General features: G+C 37.4%; 1 protein-coding gene across 1 annotated transcript; it reads right to left on the bottom strand.

Moving 5' to 3' along the window:
• Positions 1-18,987, bottom strand: LOC119799391 (sodium-dependent lysophosphatidylcholine symporter 1-like). Its single transcript, XM_038309245.1, has 14 exons — positions 18,846-18,987; positions 16,945-17,064; positions 16,290-16,414; positions 15,978-16,110; positions 11,675-11,753; positions 7,931-8,094; positions 5,678-5,790; positions 4,796-4,895; positions 4,589-4,672; positions 4,400-4,483; positions 4,201-4,313; positions 3,853-3,996; positions 3,589-3,753; positions 1-836 (listed from the first exon to the last, which is right to left on the bottom strand). The coding sequence occupies exons 1-14, from the start codon at positions 18,939-18,941 to the stop codon at positions 467-469; spliced, it is 1,890 nt and encodes a 629-aa protein (XP_038165173.1). The 5' UTR covers positions 18,942-18,987; the 3' UTR covers positions 1-466.
• Between the last annotated feature and the right edge of the window lie 1,523 nt (positions 18,988-20,510).

Here is a 20,510-nt window from a genome sequence, read left to right on the forward strand (position 1 = left end):
TCTCTTCTTTAGACATCTGCAGCCAATCACAGTTCCCTTCCTGACAGCAAATGTCCCCACATCACTACCCCTCTACCACCATGCTATGCAGTGTTTATGCTAATAAGCTGTGTTTATTTATATTTTAGATGACTGACAATAGGCTATAATTGCTTAACTTCTTTAAAAATGTCGTCCTTAAAGTGTAAAAGCATAACCCTACCCTCTCAGACAAATTTAGAAAAAGAACACCAAAATGGAGAGTAGAGGTCAGAAACTTTACACAAAATGTCAACATTTGCACAGTGACATAAAGGTATACAGTTTATCTGTAAAAGAAAATGTTGATTTGGGGTTTAGTAACCTTTTGAATTACATGACAATGCTTTCAGACAAATAGGAAGTAATCAACTGCTGCTATAGATTTTTTTAGCAGCAATATAGCTTTATCAGTGTTTATAAAGTGCCATACGGATGTCTCCTCCCTTTAGACCCAGGACAACTTGGATTGGACAAGTGACCTTCCACAGGAGGAAACGGAAGCGTTGGCAGGGAAACTTTCACTCCGTTTATTTTCTTCTGAGCCTTGAACAGGGTGGAGTATCCGTTTTTGCCACCGAGGATTAACTTCTAACTCCACATGTGATTCCTTCCTGCTGTTTTTTCCATAAAGATTGCTGGATACAGTTGAGGAGGCGGATAACTTCACCGAGCGCTTCCCTGATGGCTGACAGCACGCTGATGGAATACAGTTGTAAAATCTGTTGAGCTTCGGGTCATCAGCATTAGACTGTGGAGAGCTTATCGGCAGCTCTGAGAGCTCTCTCTGGTCTGGAGATGAAGACGTTAGGTTTTTGCTGTGTGAAGAAAAATTATGATTTGGTCTTACAATAAATCAGATGTTATTTGTCCAAAGGTTATGAAAGCTGCTGATTTAAAACCAAGAGTTCTGTAAAGTAAAAATATAAAATAGTAAAGCATGTTAATACTGCAGTATTTTCTGTTTTTGACAATTTTGACCCCAATTATTACATAAGGAAGTGGAGTTAGGAGGCTTATTGTATCATTTTACATCATCATAATGAATTTCTATTTATATGAATTTTGATTTATTGTTTAAAAAGATTAGAAACAATGATTATTAAAAACTCAAAAAAAAATTCAGAGAATTTTTATTTTTTTGTTTTTATTTTATTTTTCAATGAGAGCTCTGGAAAGTCTGAAGAATTTTAAATGTGGTTCCTCTGGGATGTTTAGTGATATAAATCCCACTTCTTTATATTATGGTGTCCTATTTTAAATATGTATATTTTTAATTGTAGAGTTTTTCATCGTTGGGATAGGATTCCTGTGGCATGAAGTCATAGCCATACAGGTACTTTAGAAAGACTGTTAATTGTCACTTTTATTGTTATCATTACAAACTATCATGATAGGATTTTATGTCCATATGGCCCAGCCTTTAAGGAACTACCATCAGTATGTATTCCACTCTGGTATTATCAAGAGCAGCTATGTTCATGTTAATGCCATTTGGTTATTTTCAAATGAATTTAGAAATGAGAATTTTCTGCTCCCCAGTGTGGAAAATAGAATTTAATATTTCAGAAAGTTAGAGATTCTTCTACAATCATGACCTCAAAATCCAATATGGCTGCCTCATATTTCAAACCAAGTGAAGCCTGCAGGTGACCCATTCATTTAGCCTCTTTAGCAATTTTATATCATTGCAGTTCTCATTATTACATATCCAAAAAGGTCAAGTAGCAAAGTACAAATACTTCATTTCCTTACTTAAGTAGAAATTTTGGCTATCTATACTTTACTGGAGTATTTTTTTTTTTACTTCTACTACTTAAATTTATTTTTTAATTACCTCTACTTTCTATTCCTTACATTTTAAAAATAGACTCGTTAGTATTGTTTCATTTAAGCTAATTTTTATTATGGCCTGTTGGTATTTAAATATATATATATATATATATATATGTATATATATATATATATATGTATATATATATATATATATATATATATATATATATATATATATATATATATATATATATATATATATATATATATATATATATATATATATATATATATATATATATATATATATATATATATATATATACGGATAATTTGTTTCATCCAGACAATTAATTTCTTTGTGGTTGGACTCGGTCCTGCCCCAACTTGTTGTTCACCACATACCAAAATAAATGTTTTTTTTTTAAGATGATTTAAAGTTAAATTTGATGCCGTTACCATTTGTTATAAAACTAAGAAAATAAGTAGAACTAAGTTATCATCCAAAATCGTATAAAAATTTTCCTTTAATAGGGTAGTGCAGTACAGTACAGCATTTTAAGATTTTTTTTCTTGCATTACTTTTAGTTTTATACTTAACTTATTTAGTTTTAAGAATGATCATTTTATACTTTTACTCGAGTAAAAAAAGCTTAAGTTAATACTCTAACTTCTACAAAGTATTTTAAACAGTAGGATTTCTACTTGTACTTGAGTAATAAACAGTAATACTTTTGACAACTCTGTATATTTTTGTCTTTTTTAAGCTTAAAATGTGATTTTCCAGATAAGGAACTAAGACCAAGGTGAGTAGCTTGGCTGATCCTGGCAGGCGACAGAAGCTGGAAATTAACCTGGACTATAATCATGTATTTTTTAGTATTTCTACTGATTATATCTATACTATGTAAATTAATTGTAAAATGTTTTAAATAAATACAAATACAAAGCACTAGCTGTAGGCATATATCTGTGTTTTATTTGATGTAAGAGAGGAAAATTACTTTAAACATATTTTTTTCTTTGATATGTTATTTTATTCTAGTTTGTTTCCTCTTATTTTTCTTATTTTATCTTTATTCTGTTGTGCAAATCATTCTTCACTCTTCTATATCTATAAAGAGTGTCCCTGATGAACAGATTTTCACCCCCGTTTCTAGTGTGTCAAAATGCAGATGCCAGCTTTGCCCTGTGAAAAATAATAAAAATAAATCTATAAAACAATTCTTTTCATAGTCAAAGTGGGTATAAAATTGTCTAATTACACCATTTCATAGCCAGGAAAAAAAAACTGTTATTAAACAATTAAAACGGCAAAAATAAAAAGTGGCGAAGAGGAGGAATGACTTTATCTTGCACTGCAAAAAACATCTAGAAATAAGTACAAAATGTCTTAAGTTAAGTGTATTTACCCTTAATTTGAGCAGGTAAATAAGATGATCTGCCAATGGAATTAGTATTTTTACTCCTAAAATAAGATAATTAGATAATATACGCTTGAAATAAGACAAAACAATTGTTTTTTTCTTATTCTAAATGTAAATTGTCTTGTTCCATTGGCAAAGTGTCTCACTTATCTCCTCAATTCAAGAACAATGCACTTAATTTGAGCAAGAATGACTTATTTAGTTTTTTATTTTTTGCAGTTTGCATCTATAAACAATATAGTTCAGAGCAGTTGGTCTCTGCCTCTAAAGGTATTGGCCTTGTCTCTGTTGGTGTTGTCCTGACTACAACACTACAGAGAATTATTGACATGATTTAATTAACAGTGAAAAAAAAATATCCTCATACTTTTGCTCCTCAAGCTGTAAGCCTTTCCTCTCATTGACGGGGTAGGTGTGAAAGATTCCCATCCCAATCAGCAGCAGTGTGATAGGAACTGGTGAGAACAGCACAATCAGTGCTGTCGCCACTTCATCACCATGGTTACACGCACCTGCTTTGTAGCCTACGATCCTGCAAACAAGCACAGCCCCAAATGGAAAACACTAAGTGATGCTCAGACATACTAAATGCACACAGAGACTAAATCGGAGTAATAAAGGAAATACTCGCTGTAATATCATGGTTGACAGTCCCACAGAAAAGCCCCCTGCCAGCTTATTGCAGAAGGCATAACCAGAGAAAAACAGAGGGCCCAGGTCTTTAAACAACGGATGTTTCAAGGCAAAGTCATCAATCACATCTGGGAGCATTGACCTGTATCATGTAGGCAGAAAAAAAACATATTTTTTTAGGTGAAGACTCCTGAGTAGTAGGAAAGTTTCTGCAGAACTCATTGGTTGAGGGCAGGTAGATCTGATGATTAATTCATGCACACAGCATTCAGTTTTCATACAAATTGAATCTGACAGGCGCTAGAAATGATGTGGGACTTTTTATTCAGACAGACAGCTGACTCACCAAGGCAGCAGGAACAAAGTCGCCACGCTGAATCCCAACAGAATGCACATGCTCAGAAAAACTGGGAGGTTGCTGGGAACACATGCAACTGTGATCATGGCTGGGATGAAGAGCTGCAGGAGAAATAAAAAGACCTTAGAGAGACAAAAAAAAACACAAAGCTGTAAAGAGTGATGGAGAAAAAGATCAAATTTCTTACTGCAAATCCAATGAAAACTGTCCTTTTTTTCCCAATTTTCAGAAGAACAAATTGCCAAAATGGAACCGCGACTAAAGCCGAAATCTGTGAAAGGTTCAAAATATATATATTTTAGATGCAACAAGAGGTAAACCAGGACTTAAATGTAAATAGATTCAACTAAAAATGCTACAATAACATCCTTCTTACCAATAGGACCAACAAAAGAAGCTGAAAATAAGCTCCCAGTCCTGCTGCATGACTGCAGAACAATGCAAAGTTACCCAAAGACATCTGGAGTCGAACAAAATGAGAAGGAAAAGCTTAAGACTTTTAGATGCATGTATGAGTTTGGTTTAAATAAAACAGCTAAAAGTGAAAAAAAAAAGGATTATGGACATGGATCTTTAAATATACCTGGAAAGCAAGTACGCTAAAGACAAAGCCGAGGACTAGTCGTTGGTAAGGAATGTGACATATTAGCATCTTTACGGAGCTCAGATATGATGGTCTTGTTCTGTCATTAGGACAGAGGGTGTCTGGGAACAAAAAGGGATAAAAATATATCACAGAAATTACAATAAAAACACTGTGCAAATAACGAATGCAGCTTTCAAATGATAGTTTCCTTTGTTGGGAGAATAAGGCAGTTTATATCAAACCTATATGGAAAAAATAACTAAAGGTATTGACTGTCAGCAGCATTGTTTTACATCACTGTAGAGGATTTTTATTTCTTCTTTTTGCCTCATTGGAGGGTATATGACCATAGCTGATGAGATTTTTATCTAGGCCATAAACAAAACCCTAAAATTTGTAAAAAGAAATCCAAAGGAGTACTGGCTGTGTTGTTTGATCTTACTTCTTTTAACAAACCAGATCACCACACTGCCACCACCCTGTTTTACTGTAGTTATTGCTGAAATTGTGTTATTTTTATGCAAGATGTAACTAGAGGTATGATTCCCTAAAAGTTTATTTTCCATTTTGGCAGCTCACAAAGTATTTCTCCAAGAGTCCTTGGGATTATCGAGTCGTTTGAATTAAGATTTCTTTACTGAGGGCATAATGTTTTACTTTTTCAGATTATTTAGATATAGATAGATAATGTCAGACATGTTCTGTTTGCTTGATTTCTCATTTCTGGCTCTAATCAGTTCTGGGTGACATTAAAATATAGTTAAACAAAATGGTCACTAGGTGTATGAAATAGGTATTTTTGTCTAATAATAAAGTTTGCTCTCCTAGAAAAAGCAAACAGAGCTTATTTTGTGTTTTTTTTTGTGGAGTTGGGACCACTGACCGTGTCCGACCGACTCCCCCCGCTGCTCCCTCACGCCAAAGAAAAGAACCAAGCTGCTGAGGAGAAACAATCCGCCTGTGACCCCAGCTGAGGTCAGGAAAGCCTTTCGCTGGAGGCAAAACAAACACAAGGAAGTGTACCTCATAATTAATGCATGTTTTGATGTCTACAAAGTCAGATCTTTTTTTTTTTTTTACTCCAGCAGGAAATGTGATGTTAGTGAAATCCTGTTTCATGTGGACAGAATCATGAATGGGGAGTCTGTCAAAACCTGATGTATAAAAAATGTTTTTATGAAATTTAGGGACAAAATTTAAAACAGCTCCCAAGAGAACATTTTAAGTTGATACCTTGTATTTCAATTTGAAATAAAAAAATAGATGATTTGTAAAAGAGGGGGGCTTTTAATGTAAACATAGAGATATTTACACCAATGTGTTAAATAAAGTGTCTGTGGCTGTAAGGAGAATCAGGGGAAACAATAATGCAAAGAAAACTTTTTGTAACTTTGGTGGTGTCCATAACTGTTGCGCAGGTCCCTCTCTTCTTTAAAAGTTTGCAGCCAATCACAGTTCACTTCATGACAGCGAGCTGTCAGGTTTTGGGGCTGCAAAATGCCCCCACATCACTACCCCTCTACCACCATGCTATGAGGTGTCGTCTCCCACTTTATCCGGAACCGGGTCGCGGGGGCAGCAGACTAAGCAGAGACTCCCAGACTTCCCTCTCCGCTGACACCTCCTCCAGCTCTGTTGGGGGAAGCCCTAGGCGCCCCCAGGCCAGCCGAGAGACATAGTCTCTCCAGCGTGTCCTGGGTCGTCCCCTGGGCCTCCTCCCGGTGGGACGTGCCTGGAACACCTCCCGAGGGAGGCGTCAGGGAGCATCCGAAGAAGATGCCCGAGCCACCTCAACTGACTCCTCTCGATGGGGAGGAGCAGCGGCTCTACTCTGAGCCTCTCCCGAATGACCGAGCTCTTCACCCTATCTCTAAGGGAGAGCCCAGCCACCCTGCGGAGAAAGCTCATTTCAGCCGCTTGTATCCGGGATCTCGTTCTTTCGTTCATGATCCAGATTTCATGACCATAGGTGAGGGTAGGAACGTAGACCGAGCAGTAAATTGAGAGCTTTGCCTTTTCGCTCAGCTCTCTCTTCACCACGACAGACCGGTGCACCCCAAGATACTTGAACTCCTCCACTTGAGGTAGGGTGTTTATGCTAATAAGCTGTATTTAATTTATTTCGCTCCATCCTCACTGGTCACTTAATTTGGGACCCTGTGCTGATAGGTTGGACGTATTTGAACGTCTGAGCTGCTTCCATTAATATTTAATATACTTGATGCAACTCCATGTTTAAAACATGCATATCTTTTCTTTTTATTCACTTTTTAATCAACAACGCTTTAAACCTACATATTCATTGCCTTTACCAATCTCCTGAATACCACCTATGATTAAGAATCAAAAAAGGTTATTTAAAAAAAAAAGGTTCTGTGTACATATTTAAACTACTGATGGGTATAACACCTCTCCTCGTTGCACCACAGAATGTTCTGGTTGAACGGTTTGCATAAAGGCTGAGATGTTAGTTTGACACTTGACACCCACATGCTTCTTTTTAAAGATCTATCACACATAAAATGCTCCTAACATGCTGAAAAAAGCACAACTCCAAAGCTGCTCACATGTAGCCACATTTTTCTGTTTTCATGTTCTGTAATCATTTTTTTTTGTATTCCTTAATTAATTTGTTATTCTAAAGAGTGTTTAACATGGGTCTAAAAATAGTCTTTTTTGTTAGTGTCAACTTAAAATCAGTAAATAATGAGATTTTCTTATTTAGGCATCAGAGCCTGTCTTTAACCTTTATCTAATTTTCTTTTTTAAACTTAGAACTTAGAAAGTGCTCGGTCTTAGTTTATAGAGCGATGGGAGTTCTTAGGTTTGATGCATTTAGTTAATAGTATAAAATGTTTGATCTCTGAATCCTAAATCAAAGCCCACAGAAGGAAAATTGGCTTTTTTCAGTTTCACTGTTTTAATGAAACCTGTTTTAACTGTTTTATGTTACCTAAACCTTTGTAAGATTAGTACCTGAACATGAAACAATGCCTGCTTCAATACAACTACAGTAAATTATAGGGTTACGAGATCTCCCTGGGAACAGGTGAGTTCAAAGCCTGCACGTAATTGCCAAACCTTCTTTATAAATATTAGCTGAAGCTTATCCCTACTGCAGTGTTACAGTACCGTTTCCTGTAGAGAGGCAATTTGAGGCGCTGATGAGCTGTGAGGCGTTTGATGGACCTGGTCCAGATGCTCACAGGCCTCCTGCTTTTCAATGTTGTATGCAGAAACAACTTGTCCCTGAATCTCCGACACCAGCAGCATGGCCATCATCTCCACGCTCATTCCTGGATGAAACGAGGGGCAGAGAAGTCTGCAGTGAATAGAGTCAGTGCCAAAATCACTGTTAAATTGCAGATAAAGCCATCATATGCCTATCTCCATCTTGGGTGAGAAGCACTAATCTAGTTGTAAAAAAAAAAAAAAAAAAAGAAAGGGGGAGGGTGGAATTTTATTTTTTTTGGAAGCATACATAGCCTAATTAATATAGTTAATTAACCTAAAGCAATATGCATGGTATGGTTGCTGCTGCCCGTGTCCTCACTAAGACTAAGAAAGTAGAGCACATCACCCCAGTTCTAAAGTCCTTAAACTGGCTCCCTGTATTTCAGAGAATAGACTTTAAAATACTTCTGCTAGTCTATAAATCTCTGGGCCGGATTTATCAAGATCCAAGTAATTTGCGCTCGCAAACTGGAATTTTGCGCGAGGGGCTGAACCATGGTTTGCTGGTGATTTAACAAGAGTGATTGCGTAACTGGTGGCAGGTGCAAAACTGTTGGAGACGCCCTATTTAAATGATGGTTTTGCGCGTTTTGTGATTGTCCAAAATGGCAATGCTGGATAAACGATTTGTTTTGATGATCGTTTCCTCCTTCATTGCAAAACTATTCACACAGAGTGAAAAAATGCGTTCTCTGCGTCTCCTTGCTTCATTTCCTTCTTGCGACAATAACCGCTGCCATGTGTGCGCAATTACGCATACAGACCATTTGCACCTTCATTTGAAACGTGTTAAATATAGAGTCAGATACCGTTAGCAAAATTGCTTTCAGGTTTGATAAATCACTTTGCGAGTGCTAAATTAATATATTTACATGTTCTCCTCCCACAAGACGCACTTTTGCGTGTAAACGCCCCATATTGCATATTCATTGCAGAAAGTACTAAATTGATAAGAGGCGCTATTTAGCACGTTTTAAAGACCAAATCCTTTTAGCACGCTGTTGATAGATCAGTTTGTAAATTTTTTAGCATGTGCAGTGAAATAGCTCACGTTTTTATACACGCAAACCTTTGATAGATCCGGCCCTCTGAATGGCTTAGCACCTAAATACATCACAGACTTGCTATCAGTTCCCTCCAGACCACTCAGGTCTTCTGGCTCCAGCCTGCTCTGCATACCTAGAACCAGAACTAAACATGGAGAAGCAGCATTTAGTTCCTATGCTCCACTTATCTGGAACAAACATCCAGAAAACTGTAAAAGTGCGGAAAGCCTGAGTTCCTTTAAATCAAGACTAAAAGCACATTTGTTTAGGATTGACCTTCGACTATTCTAGTTAAACAGTTCAACTGAAACATCATTAGTTCAACTTTTTTATTTTCTTTAGTCCAACTGTTTTTAAAGCTACAGTGTGTAACTTTTAGCGACATCTAGCGGTCAGACTGCAGACTGCAGCAACATGAACATCTCCCCCCCACCGCTTCTCCCTCCCAACAGTACGGCGAGCGTTACGGGACAAAATGTCTTCCACGACGTCCGCATCACCTACCTTCTCAAGTGATGAGGTTTGTTTACATAGATAATTTTACAGATAGTATTTCATTAGTCTGTGTAGGGTATAGATTTCATGTAGACTTAAGATAATAAATATACCCGTTATTTTTTCTACATCGTTGTGACGTTTTGGCGATCTCGCAATCGCTAGTTTGTTGGCCCTGCGCTGCCGTAGCGCAAAGATGTCTGCCTCCATGGCTGCGAGACCCGCTCCTATGTAATTATAAATAACGAATTCTAAGGCAACGCAAATATTAAGGTTAAGAGGCTGAGCTCGTAGATGATGATAAATAACATAGTTATGTATAATATATTACATTTCTGACTGTATATCCCTGTAATTATTACACACTGTAGCTTTAATATCCTTTTTTGTTTCTGCATTTTTTTTTTCCTACTTGCTTTGATTCTGTTTTATTTTCCTGTATTTTAATCATGTAAAGCACTTTGCATTGTCTTTGTACTGAATTGTGCTTTACAAGTAAATTTGCCTTGCCTTGCCTTGCCTTGCCTTGTCAGGTACGCCAGTCATTGACCTTGACCTAGTTATTGACTAATGCAGGGGACAAATTTCCCCCTGGGATCAGCTCATGGTCATGGTAGGCCACTCGTCTGATTTTATTTATTTAGCTCAGGCTACTTTTAAGCCAACAACCCGCCAAATGTTGAAAGGGCAATATTATATTTATATATTATATTTAGATTGAACTTTAAAGTGCCTTGAGATGATTTGTGTTGTGAATTGGCGCTATAATTAAACTGAATTGAATTATAGCCATTACTCTTAATATATAGTAGACATTTTACACATTCAGTGATAAAATGTCACAGGGGATGATATTGGGGGATGATTTTTAAGATATTTTTAAAGACAGGGGATGCCACCCCCCACATCCCCCCTCAATTCAAATACTTGTGAGAGGATGGCTCAATCCTGGACAGTTTACCATTCCATCATAGACTAACACAGTCACAAAAAGCAAACAATCGATTATTCAACAGTCATGCTTTTGAACTGTGGGAGTAAGATCCCAGAGAGAACCAATGCATGCTGGGGGGAGGATATATATGAGCAAACTGCAGAATTAGACAATATTTAAACCCAGGACCTACTTGCTTAAAGTCAGCAGTGTGGCTCTGAGGCCTTTGGAAAATATGACCCTAAAGTTTATCTTTGATTTTATTGCAAAGTTTTATGAGGAAACCTGTTAAAATGTTCTTCCTGCTGAGAACTTCTGTACAATAAGATCTTTATAAAGAATGATTTGTCCAAAATAAAACTTTAAAAACAAGAATGCAAATGATATACACTGCAAAAACGATTTAGAAATAAGTACAAATTTATTAAGTGTATTAACCACTAATTTGAGTGGGTAAATAAGGTGATTTGCCAACAGATTGAGTATTTTACTCTTCAAAATAAGATAATTAGATAATATGCACTTGAAATAAGACAATGCAATTGTTTTTACTTCTTTTAAATGAAATTTGTCTTGTTCCATTGGCAAAGTGTCTCACCTAACTCCTCAATTCAAGAACAAATGCGCTTATTTTAAGAAAACATGACTTATTTAGGTTAATTTTCTCCAGTGCAAGGCCCCAATAGTGTATTTAAAATTGTCTTTATGTAGCCAGATTAACTATAATTGCCGGCAGGTAACTTAACAAGACTGAATCCTTATAAATCTAACTTTATTGAAAAGGTTTTGCAGAAAGAAATAACAGGGAAAAAAAGCAGAATAATCAAGATACTCTCCTACAAAAGCCTTAAAGTCTGTTTGAGACTAAAGCACAACTAGACTATGCTAAACACAGAACAATTCAGTGTGTCAGTTGTTGAGGAAACAAGACTCAAAAACTTCAATTTCCACTTTGATAGATGTGTGCTGAGGTTGCGCACATATCATCTCCCTCTGATTAATGTGTTTGGTTAAATTGTGAAGCATAAGCACGAAAGTAAACCTTGAAAACTTTGATAAAGCAATAAACCTGGAAAAACCTGGCATTTTAACAGAGATGTGCAGACTTTTCAGATCCACCTCAGTGGTTCTGACTTTTTAGATGGTGAGTGGTTGTGGTTCTCTTACTGTAGGCGGTGGCAGAGTCTCTGTCCCTCTGATGTCCTCCCAGAAACATATTCAGTGAGAGGTATGGGACGTTGTAGCACTGCTCACAGACAACAGGAGGAAAACATGACACCAGCTGACAGCGAATGAGATGAGAGAAACTCAGTAGCCATGGTGATGAAGTTTGGAGCACATCTAATACATTTGGAGGAAATCCTGCCACCATGGTGACGGGGAACGATTAAAACACAACATGAAGGACAGCAAAGACTAATTGTCTTCTCATAAAAAAAAAAAAAAACAGCACATAGCCTTTAACTTAACTTAACTTACTGATAAATCACTTAGATTTTACATTATAAATGTTACTTAACCAATGCAGGAAAAGTAGCTTATTTTGGAGCTTAAGTTAAGATATCCCATTGGATCCTTACAAAGGGATCCAGAACAAGCTTTTATTTTAAACTCTTTCTTTAAACAATCATTAAACCAGGCAGGAAAATACTCCAAAAAATATACACTGTTTTTCAGACACTCCAAAACCATAAGAACTCTATAAGCTTTTGAACTGAACCTTTTTATCAATGTCTTCAGGCTATATATATCTGATAAACAAAGGTTTTTATTAACTTTACAGAAAGTAAACTTCAAGTAAAACGACTGACAGAACTACAAATTTAAATAAACGGTTAAAATGTTAATGCGATGAAACAGCTGTGAATGTATATATCAGGAATCCTGTTTGTGTGGTCTGTTTTTGTGTTTCCTTTTCTCCTCCACTAGGTGGTGCCCCGTCCTCATTGGGTCTCCCTGCACACCTGCAGCTCATTGTCTCATTACCTGTGGAGTGCTCTTAAGCAGCTGACTGCCACTATCTCGACGCCAGAGTGTTTGCCAATTCAGGATACTCTAGCCATGCTTAGTTTAGCAGAGCCTAACCTGAGTTTTTGGGTACTCTAGCCAAGCTGAGTCTGCTGAGTTAAACTGAGTTTCATGTTTACATGAGTTTTAATCTTGCTGTTTTTGTCTTTGCCTCTCGGCAGGAAGTAGTGATGGTGAGATGAAGCCTCATGAGGCATTGAACCGTTTGGCCAAATTGCTTCAACGATCCCCACAGTTCATGAGGCTTCATGTGAACATGTCACCACCTACTGGTGGAGGGCAGAACCACAGTTTGTAATAAAATCTGTGATTTTTTTTTTAAATTGTTTTTCTTTTTTTCCCCTTTTAAGTTCCTTTGAAATTGTTAATGGTTGGTGTGTATAATAAAATCTTTTGTAAGTTTTTTTTAAGTGTAAAATTTCCTAGAACACTCATTTAAGGTGCACCGTTTTTCTGCCATTTTAGTGAAATAAACTTTTTTTTTGGTTTTAATCAGGTTGGAAGTTGTGTTTAACCAATCTTTTGACTAAACCGACCTAATTTACCCAATCTATATTTTTACTCGGGCAAAACAATGCAAATTAGTCTCATCAGCCAAAATAATTAAGTTTAATCGCAACTTTCAAAAGAGAAAGACCAGTCTTGAACCATCAACCTCTAGAGTGAGAGCCTGTCTCTTACAGACAGCGCCACTCATGTTGACAGTCTGATTCAGGAGAAACTCCTACTTAATACTAACGTGTTAACAGTGACTGTTCGGTGGTTTGCTCAAATTTTGATGATTACATTGTTTATTCAAACCAAATTATCTTTAAGCAACTACATTGGTTGGAAAAAAAAACAATTTATTCTTAGAATCTATCCAAACTTTATCCAGCTGACAGCAGCTCTCCTCCAATCTCCCACATCTTGACTGAACACTGAAATTGTTTAGATGCCTGTCAAAATTCTTGCGCTTCCCGAACCACATACCGAAGCGGTCACGTGGTATCACGGTAGCGAGGCCTCGGACGTCATCAATTTTGGCCCCTCCTCTACATGAATCACGCCTCGACACGCGCTTCGGGGAAACGCCCCCTCCATTACTCGACACACGCCTCGAAGCCTCGGCTCATCTCATAACATCACTAGCAGGAAGTCATCCTGCAAACTGGATGTTTCAGACCTTCTCTCCCCTGAAAGGAACTTCTGAGAACCAAACTGAGCTGAAGATTCAAGTTTGTAGTTTGGATCAACCTTTTTCCCCAAGGATTGTCTGGGGCTTCTCTCTGAGCAGGGGATTCATCTCCACAATAACCTGTTCAAGGACCGCAGGAAATGTAAGTGGCGGTCAGCTTCTCCATTCACCAAGGAACAACCGCAGTCTGAGTAAACCCTGTCCGCCCCATCATCAAACAAGACATTCACCGGAACATCCCACACAGAATGGATTCAATAAAGACACCTTTTTCTGGAAATGTGAGTCTGCAACCTATTCCTCCACTTCAAGTCAAAGAATCTAATTTCCCACTGAGCCTGAACTAACCGCAGTGTCTTCCCCTTACTTTCCAGTTCCGGTTTTGACAGTGCTTAGAGCAGCACTGTGGACTCATTTCAATATTTTAAATAAAAGTGTTAAACTTTTCCCTGGTCTCTGGTCTTCTGCATTTTGGGTCAGACCTTTAGATAAAATCATGACCGTATACATAATAATCCAAACAGTTTACTTAAAACACATTTTTGGCAACTTTCCAATCTAGGCAGCGTGTCTTGCAATAGAACGCCCATTTTGAATGATTCACATTTTATTATGCAACAACCACAAACCTCGCTTCGTTTTTATTGCCATTTCATCTGACTAAGTATTGCAGGGTTGTGAAGTGAGAGGAAAATGATGTAGAGTCTCACAAGCTTAAAAAATGAAACCGAGGCCTGCATTTACTTGTAATGTAAATCCCTTTATTGTCCCACAATGAGGAAATTCACTCTCTGTCTATCGAACCCGGTACTTGCAACCTTCTCAGAGAACAAGCACACTGCTCTAACCACTTGGTCATAACCCCCCTATTTGCCTTACTTTTAGCCTGATGCCCCTAAATAAAATCCTGTTGCCTTCAGCACTCACCTAATCAGTCAATGGATCTGATTTAGCCTCAGTTTAAACGAAGCTCTAGAGGCTTTCTTCTTCTACCCTCATATTAGGCAGATTTTGTGTAATCTGACAGCCAAACATTTGGGAAAACAATCTTTTACTGAAAAGATCCATAGTTTTTTACAGAACAACCAGCATGAAGGTAGTAGAGAAATGTAAATCAGGTTGAGGTTAAACAATATCTAAACATCATGTGAAAATCAGAATTTAGAGGCTGCAGAAGGAAAACAGGGAAAAAGGCCCAAACTAACTCAGGAGGAGCTGCACAAACCTACAGCTCAGGTGGAAAGACCTGCTGCAGGGGAAGCTGTTAGTTTTTTAAAGAGGTTGGCAGCAACTAGTTACTTTCACTCAGTTACTTTTACTAGTTCTTTCTTGGTTGAATAATTTTTACATATAATTAAGTTGTTTTTTTTTGGTTTTTTTTCTGTTAGTCTACCTACCTCGGGTTGTGTAACAAATCTGGGCTTAATGGAAGACCCGGAAGCCATGTACAGTAAGAGACCCAGCAAACCGAGAAGGGAGCTGCTATCAGATGGCAATATTTAGACTTTTAACTGTAAAAAACATAATCATGGTGGTAGCAATGTCATGCAGTAGAAATTATTTCTTTAAAGAAGCAATTTAGAGTGGATGGAAGAGTGGAGCTCAATACAGAGGCCAAAACACAGACCATTAGGAGATTATCCACCAGAACATCCATGACTGATGTTGAAGAAAGGTAAAGACGTGACTGGAAGTTCATTTTCCAGTGGAAAGACAAGTACAGATAATCAGAGCTATAGATTTTGCAATCCATGCAGTAAAATCAGAATAAAAAATGCACCCTAAGGTCAGCAGCCAGGCTTCACAAATGAAATGAGTAAAACATTATTACAACCTTTTTTTTCAGGCATTGCAGCATGTATGGCCTAAAACCTGAGTGGCATTCAGGAACTGTAGGAGACCCTGGCTCCGCATAACTCTGACCGAGTGGAGCTAAATAGATAAGCAATAGTGCACTTATCACTCTCATCACACTTCACAATATTTGTTGGTCTACCTGATAAAATACCAGTAGAATATTTTATTTGTGTTGGGTTGCGGTTGTGATGAAGAGGAAAAATGTTCCCACTATTTTCTAGAGAATGTGGTTGTCGTGTGACAAAATGTGAAATACTAATACCAATACCTTAGAAATTGTATCATACCATAATAGCTGATTTGTAAAGCAACTATAAAGATAAATATTGAGCATTTTCTCTGAAATTAGGATAGTTTTACTAGATTTACTTGGTGGCTTTCTAACCTGGAGAAACTAACGTAACTTACGCTCATGAGTGTCTCGAACAGACAGGCCGCTGTGAGGAACCACAGCACGCTGGCGGCCTCAGACATGGAGTCTGCAGGTATAAACCACAGGAGCACGTAGAACAGGATCGCAAACGGAGTGGAAATCACCAGCCTGTCAGATAAAAAGCTGATGGTTCAGATCTGGGTTGGCAAACTCCTGCAACTTTCAGAGGCAATCCTGCTTCAACAGATCTGAATCAAAGTTGCAGGATATTACTATACTTATATGAATATAACCCAGAAGGATAAATAGTGGAAAACATGCATATGCAGATCTACCAGCTGACTAACCATGGGGTAAGTTTTCCAATGGGTGTCCAGGGGCTGCGGCTCACCAGATATCCAACTAGGGGGTCAGTCACAGCATCCCAGGCCCGACTGAGGAACAGGATCATAGATACAGAGGAGGCCTTCATCTGAGCAGATGTAAAAGACAAAGGAAGAGTCACGTTAAATGTCTCTTCACAGCCTGCTCTACAATTAATAGCACCTCGGTCAAAAGATGGATAACAATTCTTAGAAATATTTGGCTTTTATTTTTTTTAGAGCGAAATCTGATAGAGAGGAATTGTGCAGTTCTTTAATAGTGTAAATGTCAGTGTTGATTTTTCTTACCTCCTTTGCAATCCTTGACATTTAGTGTGAAAACAAGATAGAATAATCTCCTAAATCTGCCTTTTTTGTTAAAGTTTGACATATTGAACTTTAATTATTATATTGTTTATTCTGATTCTTAGTGGAGATAGGCGTAAGTTAGTTCAAGCAGATTTTTCTGCCCATCATCACTATGAAATTGTTGCAAAAGGTGTAAATGAGTAGAAAAAATATGTTATTCCAAAAGAGGAGCAGCAACATAAATAAACTCCGGCCAGGTTCTGATTGCAGCTTAGAGAGTGTGCCACAGAGACACATGAGCTAACTATCAGGTTACCGTAACTAGTTTCACCTTCACAACATCCAGCAAGAATATCTGCAGAGAAATCCCTATAGCTGCTGCTGTGGTCTGGTATGGGATTCCTCCTACAGCGAAACAGATCTTCCTCATCATAGGGATCCTTCCTGACCCCTGGAGAGCAGAGAGAGGACAGACAGGAGGTTCAGAGTTGGCTCTATCTAATCTTGGGATAATTTCAGAAAGGAAAAAAAGAACATATTTCACCCTTCAGATCATAATATTCAGGTGTTTCAATCATTTCCATGGTCACAGGTGTGCAAACATGGATGATAATTTAGTATGGAGGAACCTGACTGCCCTCAGTCAGACCTCTACCCTAGATAAGACTGTTAGCTTTAATAAGAACTGTGCCCCCTTGTCCAGCGACAGTGTCTGACCTCAATTTTTTGTTTTGAGAAAAATTGTTAGAAATCCTCATAGACAGAAATCTAACCTTTGTTTAAATCTTGGAGATAAGCCGGGTAAAGGAAGCACATATGTCAGATTAGTTTTGATTTCTGACTGTGAATAAAATTGTCAATAATTTCTGTATTATGTCTGCAACTGGTGCATTAGTAAACCTGCCCGGTGTGAACTGAGGTTCACTGGTTAGTAGTATTGGGCAGGTATGTGAAAAGGGTTTAGCTTGTATAGCTGCAATTAAACAACTCTAAGAAATTTGATTTAAATGTACGGAAGAGGTTAGTAGCCTGGGTGCCATTCCGAACTTAGTCCCGCCCACAAGGTTTGAGTTCGGGGAAGTTCGGTCTGGCTCTGCTCCGTAGTAGCGCGAGTATTATCGCCCACTGTCAGGCGATCCAATCAAATTGTCAGGGCGGGCTTTATACGATGATGGACAGATGATCAAGAGTAACGTAATCAACCACGTGACCAAAGCGCGCTTGGGTGACAACAACAATGGCTGCCGCTGGAGAGTTGAGGTGAGTAGATTCTGCTATTGGGTCTGTTCTAGAAGATATCGACAGCAAATTAATTTTAAAAGAGGAACAGAGAAACACGATCAAGGCTTATCTTCTTATTCTAGACGTGAAACTGCACGCTTTGATTTTTGTGGACAACAACTATGCCTCGCTTAACATACGTCACACACTCCGTTGCTCTTATTGGTTGTAGGTCTATCCAATTGAGTGCAGAGGCATTTTTCTTCCTGGTTCGTTCGAAACACGCCCCATAATCACAGCTCTATGGAGCAGTATCAGACTCATATTCTGACTAGAATTGAGTCGGACTACGTCAGGCTAGAGGATTAGGGCCACTGAAAAAAAACACAAAGTTAACTGATTTTTACATTTTATGTCAGTTTAACATGGGAAAAAAGTCAGACTTTTTTCTCAGAATTCTGACTTTTTTTCTCAGAATTCTGACTTTTTTCTCAGAATTCTGAGATTAAAGTCAGAATTCTGATTTTTTCTCAGAATTCTGACTTTAATCTGAGAATTCTGACTGAATTCTGACAATAGAAATTCTGAGATTAAAGTCAGAATTCTGAGAAAAAAAAGTCAGAATTCTGACTTGTTTCCCATACTATACTGAAATAAAATTTAAAAAATCAGTTAACTTTTTTTTTTTCAGTGGCCCTAATCCTCTTCCGTATAAATGAATAAACTACATAAAAACTGTTAAAAAGACCTTCTTTGCACAGATTTTTAGAAAAAATTTAACAAGTAGATTAAAAGACAAAAGAAGCCTCCTTTAGGTAAAACAACCATTATACCTCAGCTAATTGGACCATAACTTGATAAACATCTAAAAGTCAAACATACCCCTCCTTTGTATCATAAAACACTTAAAATCAAGTGCAAAGCATACACCCTGTGCAGACATTTTTACATCTGCAGCTCTATCAGAATGTGGTGAAGGTCACTACAAACCCAAAGGCAGCTGTTACCCACCCTCTGCAGATCAGCGATGCTTGACTCCTCGCCATTTTTTGAGAAGATGTTTCTTAACGCCTCGAGCTGTTTTGTGAAGTGTTCAAAGCGGCTCATCTTTTGAGTGCAGGAGGAGCAGTCACCTGGGAACAAAACACTGCGAGAAGCTAAAAACCAGACCTCTGACCATACAAATCCCTTTTAGGTGAAACTGAAATCTGGTTGAGCAACTTCTTTTTGTCTAAAAGAACTCTCATGCATGCTGCCAGATCATTTTACCCCAACAGGAGGTGGTGGTCACAGCTTTCTGTTTACAAAGGTGACAAATTAATCACAGTTTTCAGTTAGAGTCATACAAACCAAACTAGAAATCGAAACTCATTCAATATTTACTCATAATTATGTGAAGCTTTACCTCCTTTAAAGGTAATTGTTTTAACAATTTAGAAAATTTCTGTTTTACCTTTTATTTATATAAAATTAAGAGAAAAAAATTAGTTTGCAGTGTGAAGACAATCAACATTAAAAGAAAAGCATATCAGTTTCATTTAGTGGTTTAAAATTAATCAAAGTTTTCAGTTAGATTCATACAAACCAAACTAGAAACTCATAGTTTTGATCGAAACATATTCAATATTTACTTATAATTCTGTGAAGCTTTACCTCCTTGAAAGGGCATTGTTTTAACTATTTAGAAAATGTCTGTTTTACCTTTTATTTATAAAAAATTAAGAGAAAAAAAGTAGTTTGCAGTGTGATGAAAATCAACATTAAAAGAAAAACATATCAGATTCATTTAGTGGTTTAAAATTAAAAACAGTTTTTGCATAAAAATAGAAAAACTGTCACTCCACAGGTAGCAGATCCATGGTTTATATGCATCAGATTGTCTACAACCGTTTGCAGGAGTCGCTCTGACCTCTTGTGGAAAAATCTATGAAAATTTCCATCATTTTAAAACTTAAAGAGGCTAAATGTTTTTTTCTTTTTATAATGTGGCAATTTCCTGTGAGTCATTACTTTAGGTTAAATGTCAGGCGCATGAGTGATGTAGTTAAAATTACATTTTTATCATGATTTCTATTAGATCATCTTGAGCAGCACATCTTCAGCTCTCACATTAAACACTGTCTGCTTTCTGTTTTTCAGTCTAGTACATGATGTTCACAGGAGTAACTCCTCTTCTTAAAGCCACATAACTCTGACCTATGAATCATCAAGCATACAAAACGTTTTTGGATCAAAGGGGTGATGCAGTGTTGTAAATGGAGCGTTTCTATGCTCTCCCCTTAAAGGGCTTTCTGTGCTCTGTGGATTCATGCCCACACACTTACATCCACCAGTGTGTGGGCAAACGTGGATGCGCCCACGGATCGGTTACATGTGGTATTGTGTGGTTTTCATGTGAACATTGACAGAAAAGCAGAAATCCAAAGTTAGGCCCAGAATTATTTATAAATCTGGCAGGATTAATATGATATAGATAACTGCAGATGGAGCTAAAGATTAGGGCAGGGGTCTGGAACCTAATGCTCTGGAGCCACTTTGGCTAAGAATGATTAAAAAAAACAAATTGTTTTATAATATATATATTGCTAAAGCATGTTTTAACATATTCTTCACTGTCTAATTGCTCAGTGTTTACAAGAACAGAAATATTTATTTGTATTTGTACGGAAGAGGATT

This window comes from Cyprinodon tularosa, unplaced genomic scaffold (genome assembly GCF_016077235.1).
Source record: "Cyprinodon tularosa strain WSP-4 unplaced genomic scaffold, ASM1607723v1 ctg66, whole genome shotgun sequence".
Classification (NCBI taxonomy): domain Eukaryota; kingdom Metazoa; phylum Chordata; class Actinopteri; order Cyprinodontiformes; family Cyprinodontidae; genus Cyprinodon; species Cyprinodon tularosa.

Coding starts and splice junctions, on each gene's coding strand:
- LOC119799391 (XM_038309245.1), bottom strand. CDS start 18,941: ATGAGCCGCTTTGAACACTTCACAAAACAGCTCGAGGCGTTAAGAAAC. Junction 8,095..11,674: donor AGACTCTGCCACCGCCTACA/GTAAGAGAACCA, acceptor CGTTTCATCCAG/GAATGAGCGTGGAGATGATG. Junction 5,791..7,930: donor TTGCCTCTCTACAGGAAACG/GTACTGTAACAC, acceptor TTTTGCCTCCAG/CGAAAGGCTTTCCTGACCTC.